This window comes from Macrobrachium nipponense, chromosome 32, assembly GCF_015104395.2.
Source record: "Macrobrachium nipponense isolate FS-2020 chromosome 32, ASM1510439v2, whole genome shotgun sequence".
Lineage (NCBI taxonomy): Eukaryota > Metazoa > Arthropoda > Malacostraca > Decapoda > Palaemonidae > Macrobrachium > Macrobrachium nipponense.
This window is the reverse complement of record NC_061094.1, coordinates 32,650,796-32,664,600: the sequence shown is the minus strand read 5'-3', so window position 1 is coordinate 32,664,600 and position 13,805 is coordinate 32,650,796. Positions and strand designations below refer to the sequence as shown.

The 13,805-nt window shown below is 38.6% G+C and overlaps 1 protein-coding gene across 1 annotated transcript in view; it reads left to right on the top strand.

Moving 5' to 3' along the window:
• LOC135207403 (RUS family member 1-like) overlaps positions 1-13,805 on the top strand; it is a 146,487-nt gene that overhangs the window by 111,223 nt on the left and 21,459 nt on the right. Inside the window, exons 4-5 of the mRNA XM_064239131.1 lie at positions 4-38; positions 8,717-8,835. Of these exons, the coding sequence (XP_064095201.1) occupies positions 4-38; positions 8,717-8,835 (154 nt within the window). The remainder of the gene's footprint in view (positions 1-3; positions 39-8,716; positions 8,836-13,805) is intronic.

Here is a 13,805-nt window from a genome sequence, read left to right as displayed (position 1 = left end):
CAGGTGGATCTACCCGTGCTGCATTCTCTTATCATCAGGTAAGGATTTTGTTTTACATAGCACAAAGAGACATTAATTGCTATAAAGCATATAAACTTTTGTTTTATTTAGAAATATCTTTGAAATACAAGCTATTTGTGATGGGTGCAGGGGTGAGTACATACAGCTTATGTGACCAATCACTCACTTTCTTTGACTACTGTGATCTTCATTTCTAATTTTGGGTCGCTGAGACTAGCCTATATCCTGGGTGATATTATTTTGTTTTGTGGGTAGTGTTAATGCCCCTTAGTATGTCTGGTCTTGAATCTGTAATTGTGCCTGACTTTATATCAGATTCCGTGTAATAAGAAATCCTGGCAAAGGTATGTGTATGGGTGGTAGGTTCATTTCCCCCATTAAGTTGAGCCCACATATTTTGTACAATTTGCAAGGATTGGGCTTTTATATTTCATTAGGCTCTCAAGTCTTTAATTAATGAGCTATGCTCTTGATATTTTGCGTAGAGTTCTTTTCTTCTTGGGGAGGAGGGTGGTTTTGGATGTGGGTGAGAGAAGCAAACTTGTGAATTGGCTTCTTATCCCTTGAGATAGTTGTTGTAAATTGGCTTCTTATCTTTTGAGATAGTAGTTGTAAATTGGCTTCTTATCCCTTGAGATAGTCGTTGTAAATTGGCTTCTTATCCCTTAAGATAGCAGCAGTTGTAAATTGGCTTCTTATCCCTTGAGATAATAGTTGTAAATTGGCTTCTTATCCCTTGAGATAGCAGCAGTTGTAAATTGGCTTCTTATCCCTTGAGATAGTTGTGATGTGTGATAGACATTATGGGCTCCTCTTTTTCATCTCAGTAATAGGAGACACAGATGGTTATTTCTTTAACATGATAAATGTTCAAAATCACAACTTTGATATAGGAGGCTATCCAAAAACAATAGCAGCATTGTAGATCACTACAGAATATCAGTTGTATACACATACATCTGTCTGGTTGACTAGGAGATGAGTAGCGTTGCTGCTGTATGGTGCTTGATAGTCTCAAGATCTTTAACTATTAGCTGTACTGACACCAGTTAACTCCCCTACCCATAAAAAAGTCCAAAATTAAATGAATGCAAGAAATTGAATATGTACAAGAAATTATGTACTCAGAAAAGGTAGCTCTAGCTGAGAGTAAGCTAATAGTTGTTCTTTCTTTGAACTAAAAGAAATCGGCAATACTATATTCACGAAACGTTTTCTTTGCAAATAGCAATGATGAGTAAAAATCACCTTACCAGAGATGAAAACCTGAGCAGCTGAAAATCTTACTATTATTTCTGTGCTAGAGTTACATTACATGACTATGAAATTGATGATGAAGTAAATACGCTGTGGGGGCTTTTCAAGTCACACAAATGGAGCAGGATACTAAAGGGAACAGCTTTGAAAAGATTATTAAATAAAACTCACTTATCTTGACCTATTTTTAAAAATTAATTTTACAGTACAAAAATTTTCATCAAAACTTCTCCTCTAATACCTAACTATGCCTAACTTAGTTCCTCTTAATACTAATCTAACTTAAATTTACTTAACTTACTCTTACCACTTAAAGAACCTTAATCTAATGTTGGTATCAGTCGATCCTATAATTTTCCCACAACTATCAAAAGAACCATAGTCTAATATACTATCATATCTTGATGCCCAGAATGAAACATCCAATTCTTTGAAAGATAAATCTTCTGAGAAGTCCACTTGGCATTGTCCAGCAAAGAGTATTTGAGAACCAAATGTCTTTTTCCCTTTTTCTCTACTTTAAATCAAATTCTGTAAACAACTTCACTGTAGGGCTGATTCACACTCTGATTTTTCTTTCAATGTTTTTGAGTTCCATGGAATATTTCTCGCTCTTCAATCACTAAGAAATGTTTTGTGTAATGAGTTCCTACAGGAACTAGAATAAATTAGATTCTGGGTTCCCACAACTGATTTTCATACTGAGTCTTCCATATTTCCAATAGAAATATTCGATAAAATGCCAGTTTTTGTCATAATACTTGCCATGAAGCAGCGCAAGCTTTCAATGGTGGGCAACCTTACATCTACTGCTGTTTCTTTACAAGGATTGAGTGTTTGGGGAAATTCAATGACCATGATGTTGGGCATATTTATTATAGGTTGTGGTTTTGATATATATCAGATCATTTTTAAGATAAATTTTGTTCTAGTCATGTTAACCCTTAATGGACGGATACCTTCATATGAGTATAGTAATAACAGGTTTTGGGTGGTGGATAGATTCACTTGTGGTGAGTAACTATTATGCACCATCAGTTTGGGGGAATTGGGCGGGAAAGAAGTGTCATTACCTCTAGAGCCCATAAATTCTCTAATGGCAACTTTTAGACATTAGCTAAGATGAGAGACTGGGCAGCTCAGGAGATTAGTTGTGATCTTAACTTCAAGGGAGGATGTACTACCTCTCTGTCTCACATGACATCTTTTTATAAATTTGCTTATGAATATACCATGCTGTTGGTTTTAGTTCATATCTTTTATAATAGTATGTTAGTTATAAAGATAATTTTGCACAGAAAAGTGCAAAGAACTATTAGAAAAAGTACATGTATAAATCCAAAAATGTTCCTGCATCTTCGTTTTCAGTAAATTTACGTAAATTTTTTGCAACAAGTATGTTTAGAATTTGTTACTTATTTTATTTCTTGGCTGTTTTGATATTGTGTGAGCTGTAATTATAATTTTACAAAATAAAATAAATTTATTTATTAGAAAAAACATGCATAACTTGGTAAAATTTATGATTGTCCTGTAAAAGAGGGCCCACAAGGGGTTGTAAATAATAGTAATTTTCAATTTCTCGTGGAAGGTATGGAAAATATTTTGTTTCTTACACCATTTGCATATCTTTCTCTTTCTGTTCATGTGTTTTTTCTTAAATTAGCCGACCTCAAATTTTCCCCAGCCTGGGGTGCTGAATATTGATTTTTTACCCCGGCTCCTAAGGGTTAATTCCTTGTAGCACATGAATCAGATGACACAAATATGGAGACTGGTAACTACTTGCGACACTGAGATATCTTCCTCATATATGGGGAAAGATATTCCTGAGACAGTTTCATGATTGTGAAAAGTTTGTAAAAAAATTTTTTTATCAAAATTAAATTTTTTATGTTGTAATTTCTGCGGATGCTTTACAAAGTTATTATACTATATATATCAAAAGAAAAATAATTATTGTTGGTTTTATATTTTTTGGTTTTTTGAAATTAATTTTAAGATACTAAACTACTTAGATAGCTATTTGTGTTATTTAGTTTTTAATGTGTTAAAGAAATAAGTTTTTTTATACGTAAGTACGTAACTTACCCAGTAACTACATAGCTATAAGTTCCACTTATACGGCAGCTTGAATTCAAAATTTTGCGGGTAACACTTCAAACTATTGTGTAGGTACCAGTTCTGCCTACTAGTAGGGGAATAGGAATGACTGTGAGCAGAAAGCTCAGTTTGTTCCTGCTGTCATCATGTAAACATCGGTGATGGGGGTAGCTTGTTCATAATTTTCTGGTTATTTAACTGGATTTCAGTGGTGTGCATTCCCACTGGAATGCATATCTCATAACCTTCAAAGGAATCTCGGGATGAGTTTTTACTTGTTTTATTATTTTGAGTTGATTCATCAACTAATCTTTTGTTTACCCTTATTACCCAACAATAATAGTTTGGCCTTAAAAGTAATTCTCGTTTGTTACACCATTCTTTTAGGTTAAAAACTGCACTATGTTTTGTTTACCGTGCTTCATTTCTTGTAAACCTTCAGTTTAGAGTTTTGACTTAATTTTAAATTCTTGAATTGTGTTTTCAGAGTATAAGCAATCACAAGCTGTTTTTAATGTTGCATCAATTTTTTAAGCATTAAGGTAGGCAACTTTTGCCCATTTTTTGGGTAGGCTACTTGCGAGTTTCTGATACATATAGAGTTGCCCTGAAAAGTAAATCTTATCTTACTAGGCCACATTTTTACATCAAAGTTGTTTACAGGGCATAGGCAATTCGCTAGACATCATTAAGTAATTGCCATAAAAGCGATTCATCAATATTCGTCATTCATAAAACTTCGTGTGAGCCACAAATATAGTTTTGCCCCTAAATAGTAATAATTCTTGTATCTTCTGTTATTCATTAAGGCCAAAATTTTTACATCGATGATGTTTACAGGGTGTAGGCTACTCATAAAATCTATAAAGTTTTGCTTTAAGGGTAATTCCTGAATGTTTTGTCATTCCTTTGGGCCAAAGTTTTTTGTTTCTTTTTTGTTTCAGTTTACTGAACCTAGTATTGCTAACTGTCGGTTAATGATATTACACATAGTACTTTAACCCTCACAATTTCCTTTGCTGAGAATTAAAGTGTAAGGGCAGAAAGTAGTAGGAGAGAATGCTGTTTATCGAAGATGATGTTATCATCGGTCAAGAATCTGTCCCAGTATAATTGGTTCAGGATAGTACAGGCAATCCCCGGTTATTGGCAGGGGTTCTGTTCCTGTGGGTGTGCTGATAAGCAAAAACTGCCATTAACTGAAACTCGTCAATTTACTGTACCATAATGGGGCTTATGGTGCCAGTAACTGGTTATCAGTGCTGTAAGCACCCTTATGGCACCTCTGTTAAGTATATTATGGCGCCGATAACTGAAACTTGGCCTGTTGTTACACCATAGATCACCAATTTTATGGCGCCAGACAAGCCCCACAAAACCAGATCGCCAATAACTGAGGACTATCGGTACTCGCTTCGATAGTACATTTTGAAGACTTTTCTCAGATGTTTTTCAAGTCTCCTGTACAAAAAGGGCATGCAGCTAAGTTGGTGCAAAGATTGTGAACGCTCCTCTCTTCCAGCAACCAGAAGCTCTCACTAGCTATATCTCCATCTGCAGTTTGCGCTCAGAGCGGCATAGCGTGCAGAAGTGCCAGAACTTCCTTGGACACCCAGGACCATCCATAAATGCCCATGGGCAACATCATCTACTGCCTGAAGTGAAGATCGTGCCCTTTTTCTCTCATACTACTAACCCTATAATTTTATCCACTTGCTTCTGTGCTTGGCTGCCTTGCTTCCTTTCCATGCCATTGCCAGTCTTGTGTGTGGGTTAACAGAAATCAACCTTTCAAGTGAGTGTTGTGTAATGGAGGATGTGATTATCAGGCCCCTCAGGTTGTGGTTTCCCTCCAGGCAGTCCCTTATGAGATTTCATCCCTAATCAGCAGTCAGCAACCTGTGGATAATTCTGGTGCCAAGAAAAGGTTCATTGTCCTAATTTAGATCGCCAGTTTGTAAGTCCTGAGGTTGTCTCGACCCTAAGAAACGAACCTTTATTCGGTCCTGCCTCTCTCTCTTGGGGGAGTGATGTATACCCCTGCTGTCGAGGAATGTTCCAAGGCGTCTATTATGTCCTCTGTTCAAGACAAGTCACAGGCTGCGAAGGTCAATCATGAAATAGCCAACCTTCATCCTTTTCTGAGATAGTGCACATAACATGTTTTTCTTTCAATCTAATTTCTAATCAAGTCTCTGGACTTGATATGATATAGCCGAGACCCGGTAGTAACTATCCTTTGGAAGAAGTAGTACCTGCTTCCTTCCAGGTCTCGGCCATCTTCCATAGAGCTTCCTCCTCTCCTGTATACTCGTTTTAGAAACACCAAATCGGGTAAACATTAGTTGTCTTTGGTATCTTGTTGTCGCTATAGAAGCCTCCTTTAGGGACAGCGTCACCTTCACTTTCTTCAATAGAGAATGAAGGAGGTCTGCTTCCAGTCCTTAATTCTTTTTCCTCTCCCGAATGATGTGGAAGGAATTAGGCTAGTGCTCGATCAACAAGTCATTGAATATAGCATACTTGTATAATCTCAGAACATGCATCTGTTATCAGATGTACTAACTGAGTAATAGGCGCATACCTATAGGACCATTGTCTTCAGGTATGTGACTAAGATGATAAGTACCTCTAAATCAGCACTATCCTGAAACTCAAGGTAACCTTTCAAGCCTCATGAGAGTTTTGGGATTTGATTTTGAAGCACCCAATGATGTTGTCAAGCAACACGGCACTGGCATTATCACCAAACAAGAGGGCTTCATTTCCCTCCTGTTACAGTTGACATGCAGGTGCTTAGGGGTAACTGTTGTGCACTTGATAGTTTTATCAGTCAGAACCATTTCATGTTGAAATGTACTAGCAAGCAACTCAGCTTCCTGAGTTGAGTGAGTGGCAGGGTACTGTTTTCTCATGAAGAGATTATTCTTCTCAGTATTGTTGTTCTTCAGCTGAGGGTAACTACTAATGTTGATCCTCTCTGGCCATCACAGAGGCCTAAGGTCTCTGCTGCAGTTGACTCTTGTTTACAGTGCCTCTCTTGTGCTCTGCACACGCCTTTGTGAGAATCGTCAGACAGAGATATGTCTCGGTAGACTCCTTATCATCTTTCTGTTTACTCAGGTACAAAAGAAGTCTGTAGGTCTTCTGCTCCATCACACCTGACCCATGGCCACTGCAATGACTCAGAATGACTTTCAGACAGACTAAATTTGACAGTTTTTTCTTCTTTCTACATTTTTCTATTCATGAGGTATTAACGAACAGTGTTCACCATGAATTGAAAATAAATGACGGGAGACTTCACCTGTTGCCCGACCTGCCAACTCTGCTTCTTAGGCAACGAGGATTTCCTCCCTGGACCAACCTTCAGTGTCAGTGACAAAAGAGCAGTTCCTCAGGCAGTATAATCCCCATATCTTCATGGCTGAAGGACTATCCAGTTTTCCTTGCAAGTACGTATAGGCTATTTTGCTGAGCAGCAATGGAAATTGCTGGATAACTCTTTCATTCTTTTTCTCTGGTCAGAATCGTGATAGTTACTTCTCTCTGACTCAACTGTGAAAGATGTAGGTCCATATTCGCCCTAGTCATTCACATAAGAAGTAGTAATGTTTCTCCTCAGTCAAGATTCAACTACTGATGAGAAACTTTTTTTCTGTCTTGCCATCACAGGAACCTCGGATCTCTAGATGTCACTTGACTCTTGTTTAGGGTGCAAATACCCTTGTGAGAATCATCAGACAGAGTTTTGTTTTTCAAGACTGCATCTTGGCTCTCTCTGGCATCAGCAAAGAGGATAGGTGATTTACATGGATCTTCTTCAATATCAGCCTTCAAAAGGCAGTTACCAATGTCTTGACTCCGTCTCAAATGTAATATTGATCTCCGAATCATTCAGCCTCTGTTGAGAGGTTCGAGTCCTTCATGATCCCCTGTGCCTTGGTCTTTGTAATTGTTGATCCAGATCAATCATTACTTTGTCCTATTGTCATGTTCCTGTACCTTTGGAAGACTCGACATCCTTGACATGGATATCTACAACTTTTCTCCAGTACTAACTCACCAAGGGAGAAGTGTCTACGGACATGCATTTCTCCTAGTTTTGCGAGATTGAGAGGAGGTTCTCTGCGACTGGCGTCAATGTCACCTGTATGCTTTCCTGGAGAGCACACAGTACTTGTGGCTTAGTCCTTTCCTTGCATTCCTAAGAATAGGTCAGACTGGAAGACAGTTTGGTGTCATCAGGACCACATTTATATCTTTCTTTGGGTATATGCCCACAAGTCTTTTGAAACTTTTTTCCTTGCACCTGTGGTGGATGCTCAACAAGTGTTTTCTTACTTGGCTCATTTAAGAGGACAAATTGCATCTCGCCTAGTGTGTGCAGTTCTAAAGGTAGAAGGATTCGAGATTGACTGGCCATTCCTCATCCTCCTTCCTTGTTCTTGTCCTTCTCTTCCTTCAGGTTGAGAATAAGACTCAAACTTACACTTTCTGGACTGGCATCTGATGCAGTAAGTCCACACTAAAAGCTTCCTTTTTATTTTTCTTGTTAGAATCATAGAAGCAGCCCTGCTCCTTCCTCTAGCAAGGGGAGGAAGGAGACTTGACAATAAAGGAAACCATTTTGGATCTTTGCCTTAATGCCTTCGACTCTTAATATTCTTCCCAGCCTTTTTTCATATGAGTTACAGTTCCTCACTCACTTGAGGAGGTCCAGATGTCCGACTCTTTATATCGCAGTTCTTATACTCCAATCAATTTGTCACAGGCAGGGCACTCCACCGCTCTTTCGACCAAGAGGAGTAACCTAGGTGTGCAGAACTCCAGTCAGTTCAAGAGGCTCACTCAGATTTCTCCCTTCAATCAGTGAGTCTTCCTAATGTAAAGGGCCAAGGGTTTGTATATTGTGTAGGAACAAATCACCATTTTTAAAAGTGAATTGTATTTTTCCTAACTATACAAACCTGAGGTCCTTTACACATTAGGCCCACATCATGTCACCCCTCAATCTGAAACCTGGGCTGAAAGGCAAAGTAGAATGTTTACATCCAGGCAGGTGGGTCTCCCCACCTACTGGTCGGTAGTTACTGCCTAACCACCTTGTTCAAGAGTCTTAACAGCTGTGTTCCAGCTTCGCCATAAGCAATTCCTAATGTAAAGGTCCTAAGGTTTGTTTAGTTAAGAAAAATACAGTTTACTTTTAAAAATTGTGATTCTATTATAAAAATGTCATTTTTCTTTATGGTTACTTTTGCAAACTTTCAAATTGTTTTTGTCATGAATTAATGATGTGTGAAAATGGATTCTGAAATATTTGCTTCTTCCATAGGCACGTGGTGACAACATGGCAGAAGTATCAGCAAAAGATGGTAGTCAGGAGACCATGGTGAATCTAGCTGCTCTTATCACCAATATTACTATTCTTCCGTTTGTTATGTCTAGTCCACTGTAAGGAGAAAAACAGTTATATTTTCAATGGGTTTGGTATTGTAGATATATGACTGAAAAGATTATTAAATCTAAGTTTGTGGGTGTCAGCGTAGTACCCTCAGCCCAGTATGCATATTACAAAATATAGATTGTATTTGCAGTTTTTAGATTCATATTCATCGTTACAAATTAAAGTGTATTTTTTTAAATATTTCACTGATTTGGTAATATATTTGCAAATGGTTTGTTTTTGGAACTTGCCAAGCCAGCTTTTGATAGATGACATTTTAGAGTTATTTTCTTATGTAGAGACTAGTTTTTCCTCTAGAAATAGCAGAAGATTTATAATAATTTTCTGGGTCACAAGTATGGATGTATGTAAACTTAGTAGGTTGCAAGTGTTAGCTTTAGGACTTTAGTTCCCAGTCAAATATTACCTGCATCTTGAATTAGGAAATGTAAAGCTTCCTTAACATATATGTCATGTCCCATATTTTTAGACTTTACTCTTTTAATTAGCAGTTTGTTCTTTGTTCTGTAAGTTTACCCTTATTTTGAACTTTGTCACAATTTTAGCTTAATTTAACTTTAGTTTCCTCTGTATTGTTAACTTATGGACACTAAATTTAGTAAATAAAAGTGATTCACAGTTGTGATTGCTGCCAGAGTAGAATCTTGTCGTATTTACTTATGATTTTCACATATGTAACTTACCAAGTGATTACATAGCTGTAGTTTCTAACTAGTACGGCAGCTAAAATGTGAAAGATGGTAGTAATTTGAGGTAGCAATTCTTTTGTTTTGGTGTAGGTAACTAGCCCTGCCCATTTTTGGGAAAGAGAGGAACAACTAGGCAAAACCTTCCAATTTGTTTCTGCCAGCTGACGACAAAGGCTGTTAGCTCCCAGCTAGATTTGGAGTTCGTTTTCTTTTACAAATTTGTGAAGCATTGCTTTCCTTTTGGTAGTTTTATGGCATTATTTAGAGATAGGATTTTTCTTTAAAAGACAGAATTTCACAATTTAGACTGTCTTTGCAAGATTTGACTTTGACTTTGTTACTGACTGTGACGATGTCCGATGCAAGTGAGTTTTCTACTTGTTGTTGCAGCAAAGGCTGCAATACGAGGTTAACATCAGCAAAGTATGATTTGCACACAATTTGCTCTTCTTGTAGGTGTCAAGTTTGTTCTGTAACTTTGTCTTGTGAAGAGTGTGTAGACTGGGATTCTAAACAATGCAAAGTTCTTAATTATCATCTTTCTAAATAAAAGAAGGCTAGGAAAAGAAAGGTGACACCTAGGAATGTCAATAAGACTGCAGTTAGTCAGGAATCTGCTAGTAGTATTGATTTACCTGTTGAATCTGTACCTATTATGTCACCTATTCCCAGTTCTCCTGCTTTGCCACCTGTACTCAGCTCCCATGTTTCTGCCCCCATTCCCATTACTGACCTGGAATCGAGATTCGATTGCAAGTTTGAGTTAATAGTGGAGTCAATGGCTCAGGTTAGGACTTTGTTTCAAGCCCTAATGGATCAAGTGAGTAAGACTAGTGTTAACAGTGCAAGTGCAGTGTTTGTGGAGGAGCTGTCTACCCATCCCACCGATTCTCATAGGCAAAGGTCCCTGGCATACTCCCCTGAACCTAGGAGAAACCATACCGGAGGCCCGAGGGAGGTCAGTGGGGTCTGCCCAAAGGTAGTCAGCCTCTCAGTCGCACCAGTTGTAATGTCCTGACTATTCAAATTTCCACTTGGGAATTAATGGTACAAAAACATTCTATAGTGATTTTTAGGTGTATTCCAAGGAGAAGAGAAAAGTGTACACTAAATGCTGGGAACCCCAAATAGACAAGATAATATTTTCCAAGTGTGCATTCACCTAACTTGCCTGTAGTCACTTCAGGAAATAGTAACATATGAAAAGAGCTTTAAGGGAAGAGCTCAAGGTAGGTTTGTTAGATAGATGGAACAATTCTGTGGAGTACACTAAGGGATTAGGTTTAGGTTCTTAAGGTGGTAGGAGTAAGTTAAGTAAAATTCAAGTTAGATTAATATTAAGGTATTAAGTTTAGGTTCTCAGGTGGTTAGGGTAATATTAAGTTAGGCTTAGTTGGATATAAAAAGATAGGTTTTTGAAGAATTATAGTGAAAATAAAACTTAAGTTTCCATTTTGTACTACTATTAAGGAAATAAAATAGGTTAAGGAGAGTCTGAGTTTCATTTGGTAACCTTCAGACTTGTTCCCACTAGAGTATCCTGCTTCAATGGTGTAAAAGAAGGCCCCTACAGTGCCTTGTAAGAAGAGCAAGGATCCCAGCAGTGCACAAAGAACTGTCATGTAGTTTCTAGGACAGTCTTGAACGTTTCTCGCCACTGCACGCAGACAGGAAATGTGTTGTTCTGGAATCGAAATGTTCATCTTCCTCTCTTAGACGTAATCACTCTAGTACACCTACAGATGCAGCAACATCTAAGTGCCCATTGGCACCCAATGTATCAGGAACTCCCAAGTGCCAGGTAGCACCTAAGTACTCAGTGACTTATGAAGGCTAACCTGAGTGCCCAGCAGCACCCGAACGAACGTTCTACGATTTCCAAGCATCCTGGAGTGCCCATTGGCACCTGATTGCCCAGTTCCCCTTCTCTCCAGTGCCAGCCACAACTTCGGTTTTGGATTCTTTGTTGGCACCTATCCAACAATGCTTGGATGACATTTTGGGTTTTTGAGGAAGTCTCACCCTGCAGTTAAGCCTGTTATGGACTCGTCTTTATCTCCAGTGTCATCGGTAGAGTAGAAAGCAAACAAGGAGGTAGAGGAGGACTTCTTTGACTGCATATAGAGCACTGCTTCATTAACTGCTTTGTAGTTTTCCTACTTTCTCACCAGCGGCTCCGGCTTCTCCTGCGGCTATGTTCATGATTAGCAGCTAGCATGCCGATCCCTCCAAAGTGTTACCTAAAATAGTTTTTTTTCTACTTCTGCTAGAAAGGCACTAGTGAAATAGATGCTTGGCTCTCAGTCAAGAGGGAGCCAGGAAAGTCTTGTTTTAGTTTTCCCCCTGCTAGGCTTTTGCAAAGAAGGTATTTTTGTTATGCCACCAGAGAAGCTCCTTCCTGGGTGCAGCTGCTCCTCCCAGGGGAACTTTTCAGCCCTCATCGACACTTCCCTTAGATCAGCTTTTTCATTGGCAAAGGTGATGTTTTCTGCAGACAAAATTGACCATTGGTTTCGTAATCTGTTTACAATTTTTTAAGTGGTCAGTTTTTTTATTGGTCAGTGGGCACTCTAGCGCGAAAGATTAAAGACTGTTTTCTCTTACTTGTGGACTTTGTCTCTGATAATTTTGGATTGCTCTCTTGCTTTTTACAGTGGGTGTATTGAAGAAGAGAGAATTATAGTGCTCTTATACCACTAATCACTAAAGGAGTGACTACAGCACAAAAATCGGTGCTTCTTTTCTCTCCGCTGGTGAAAGACTTCTTGTTCCTGCAGTTGATGGTTAACGACATTGTTTCTCATTTGCACAAGAAGTCGACTCAAGACCTGTTATCCCATTCCTCAAGATTCCCAAAGGACCTTCCTTCCTTCAGTGGGAAGTCAGCCTCTCCTTTGCAGATGCAGCCCTTTCATGGTGGGAGACCAAGAACTTCTAGTTCAAGATCAAACATCTGTTTCACATCTTGGTCTATTAAGAAGCCCTGAACTAAACGTTCCTCAAAGAAAAGAAGACTACGTCCTCCGTGCTCCAGTTGGTGCCAGGCTCCGGTTTTGGGAGAGGTGGAGAGAGAAGCAAATGGAAGAATGGATTGTGCATTTTATCCCGTTCAGGGAGAAACCTCCCTTAGTCAAGAAGCCCATCATCTTGACTGCCTATTCTATAGGCCCAGGGAGGTTTTCAGCCCTCTTGGAGGAAGTTTCTGCCCTCATCTTTAAGGAGGCAATAGAGATAGTAGAAGATGTGACATTAGAGGAGTTCTACAATCATCTTTTTCTAGTCCCCAAGGCTTTGGGAAGATGGAGACCGGTCTTGGATATCAGTGCTCTGTTGTCCAGAAGACAAAATTCAGAATGGAAACCAACCTCTCTATTCTTGTGTCCATTCGTAAAGGAAACTGGATGGTCTCAATAGATATGCAGGATGCGTACTTCCACGTCCCCAGACACCCGGACTCAGCTGTTTTTATACTGCATGTCATTGGTTGTACTGTCCTTCTAGCTTGTGCCAACCTAACTGCCTGCCATTTAGAAGACACAGTAATGATCACAGTCCCTTTCCTCATTCCACCGATAGTCACAAGTATAGAAATGGGAGAGAAACAGTTCAGATACACTGAAACATGGCTCAACAAATATTCATGTTAACGCAAAGTTAATGCCTACCCTTTCATGTTCAGATAATACTAGGTCACTGGACTGGAGTAGTCTCTCTATTGGCATTGTAAGGAATACGTAATGCTACATATGGAGAACTCTGCAGCAAAGTCTCTATGCTACATCTCTTATCTACAAACTTTCAGTATGCTGGTTACCAGGGACATACATATACTGTCAGTTGAAAAAGTGAATGCATTCATTGACCTTTAGTGCCATTTGGATCTCCTGAATCTCTAAAGAGAATTAATAGAGAACTTTACAACTTTAAAGGGTCTAAATATAACTTTTATTGGCTCTTTTCTAAATATCTCAAATAATGTCTTGCAGCTGTGATTTGTTTACCATCCTTATGTTGAGAGGTTTTAAAAGAATGTTGTCACTTTATTTTCATGTCTTATAAATTATCCAAGATATCAGTTCCAGTCAAAGTGTACTAATTTTATCTTCAATAACCTCTTTTTGATAGCTTTTTTGGTTTAAGAAGGTAGTAGATTTTATTTATGTGCATACTAAATTTTCTGAAGTAACTTGAAGTAACTTTTTTAATACCATCCATTACACTACTCAATTTTGTCTACCTCTAATTGGTTCTTTACATAACTTCCATGG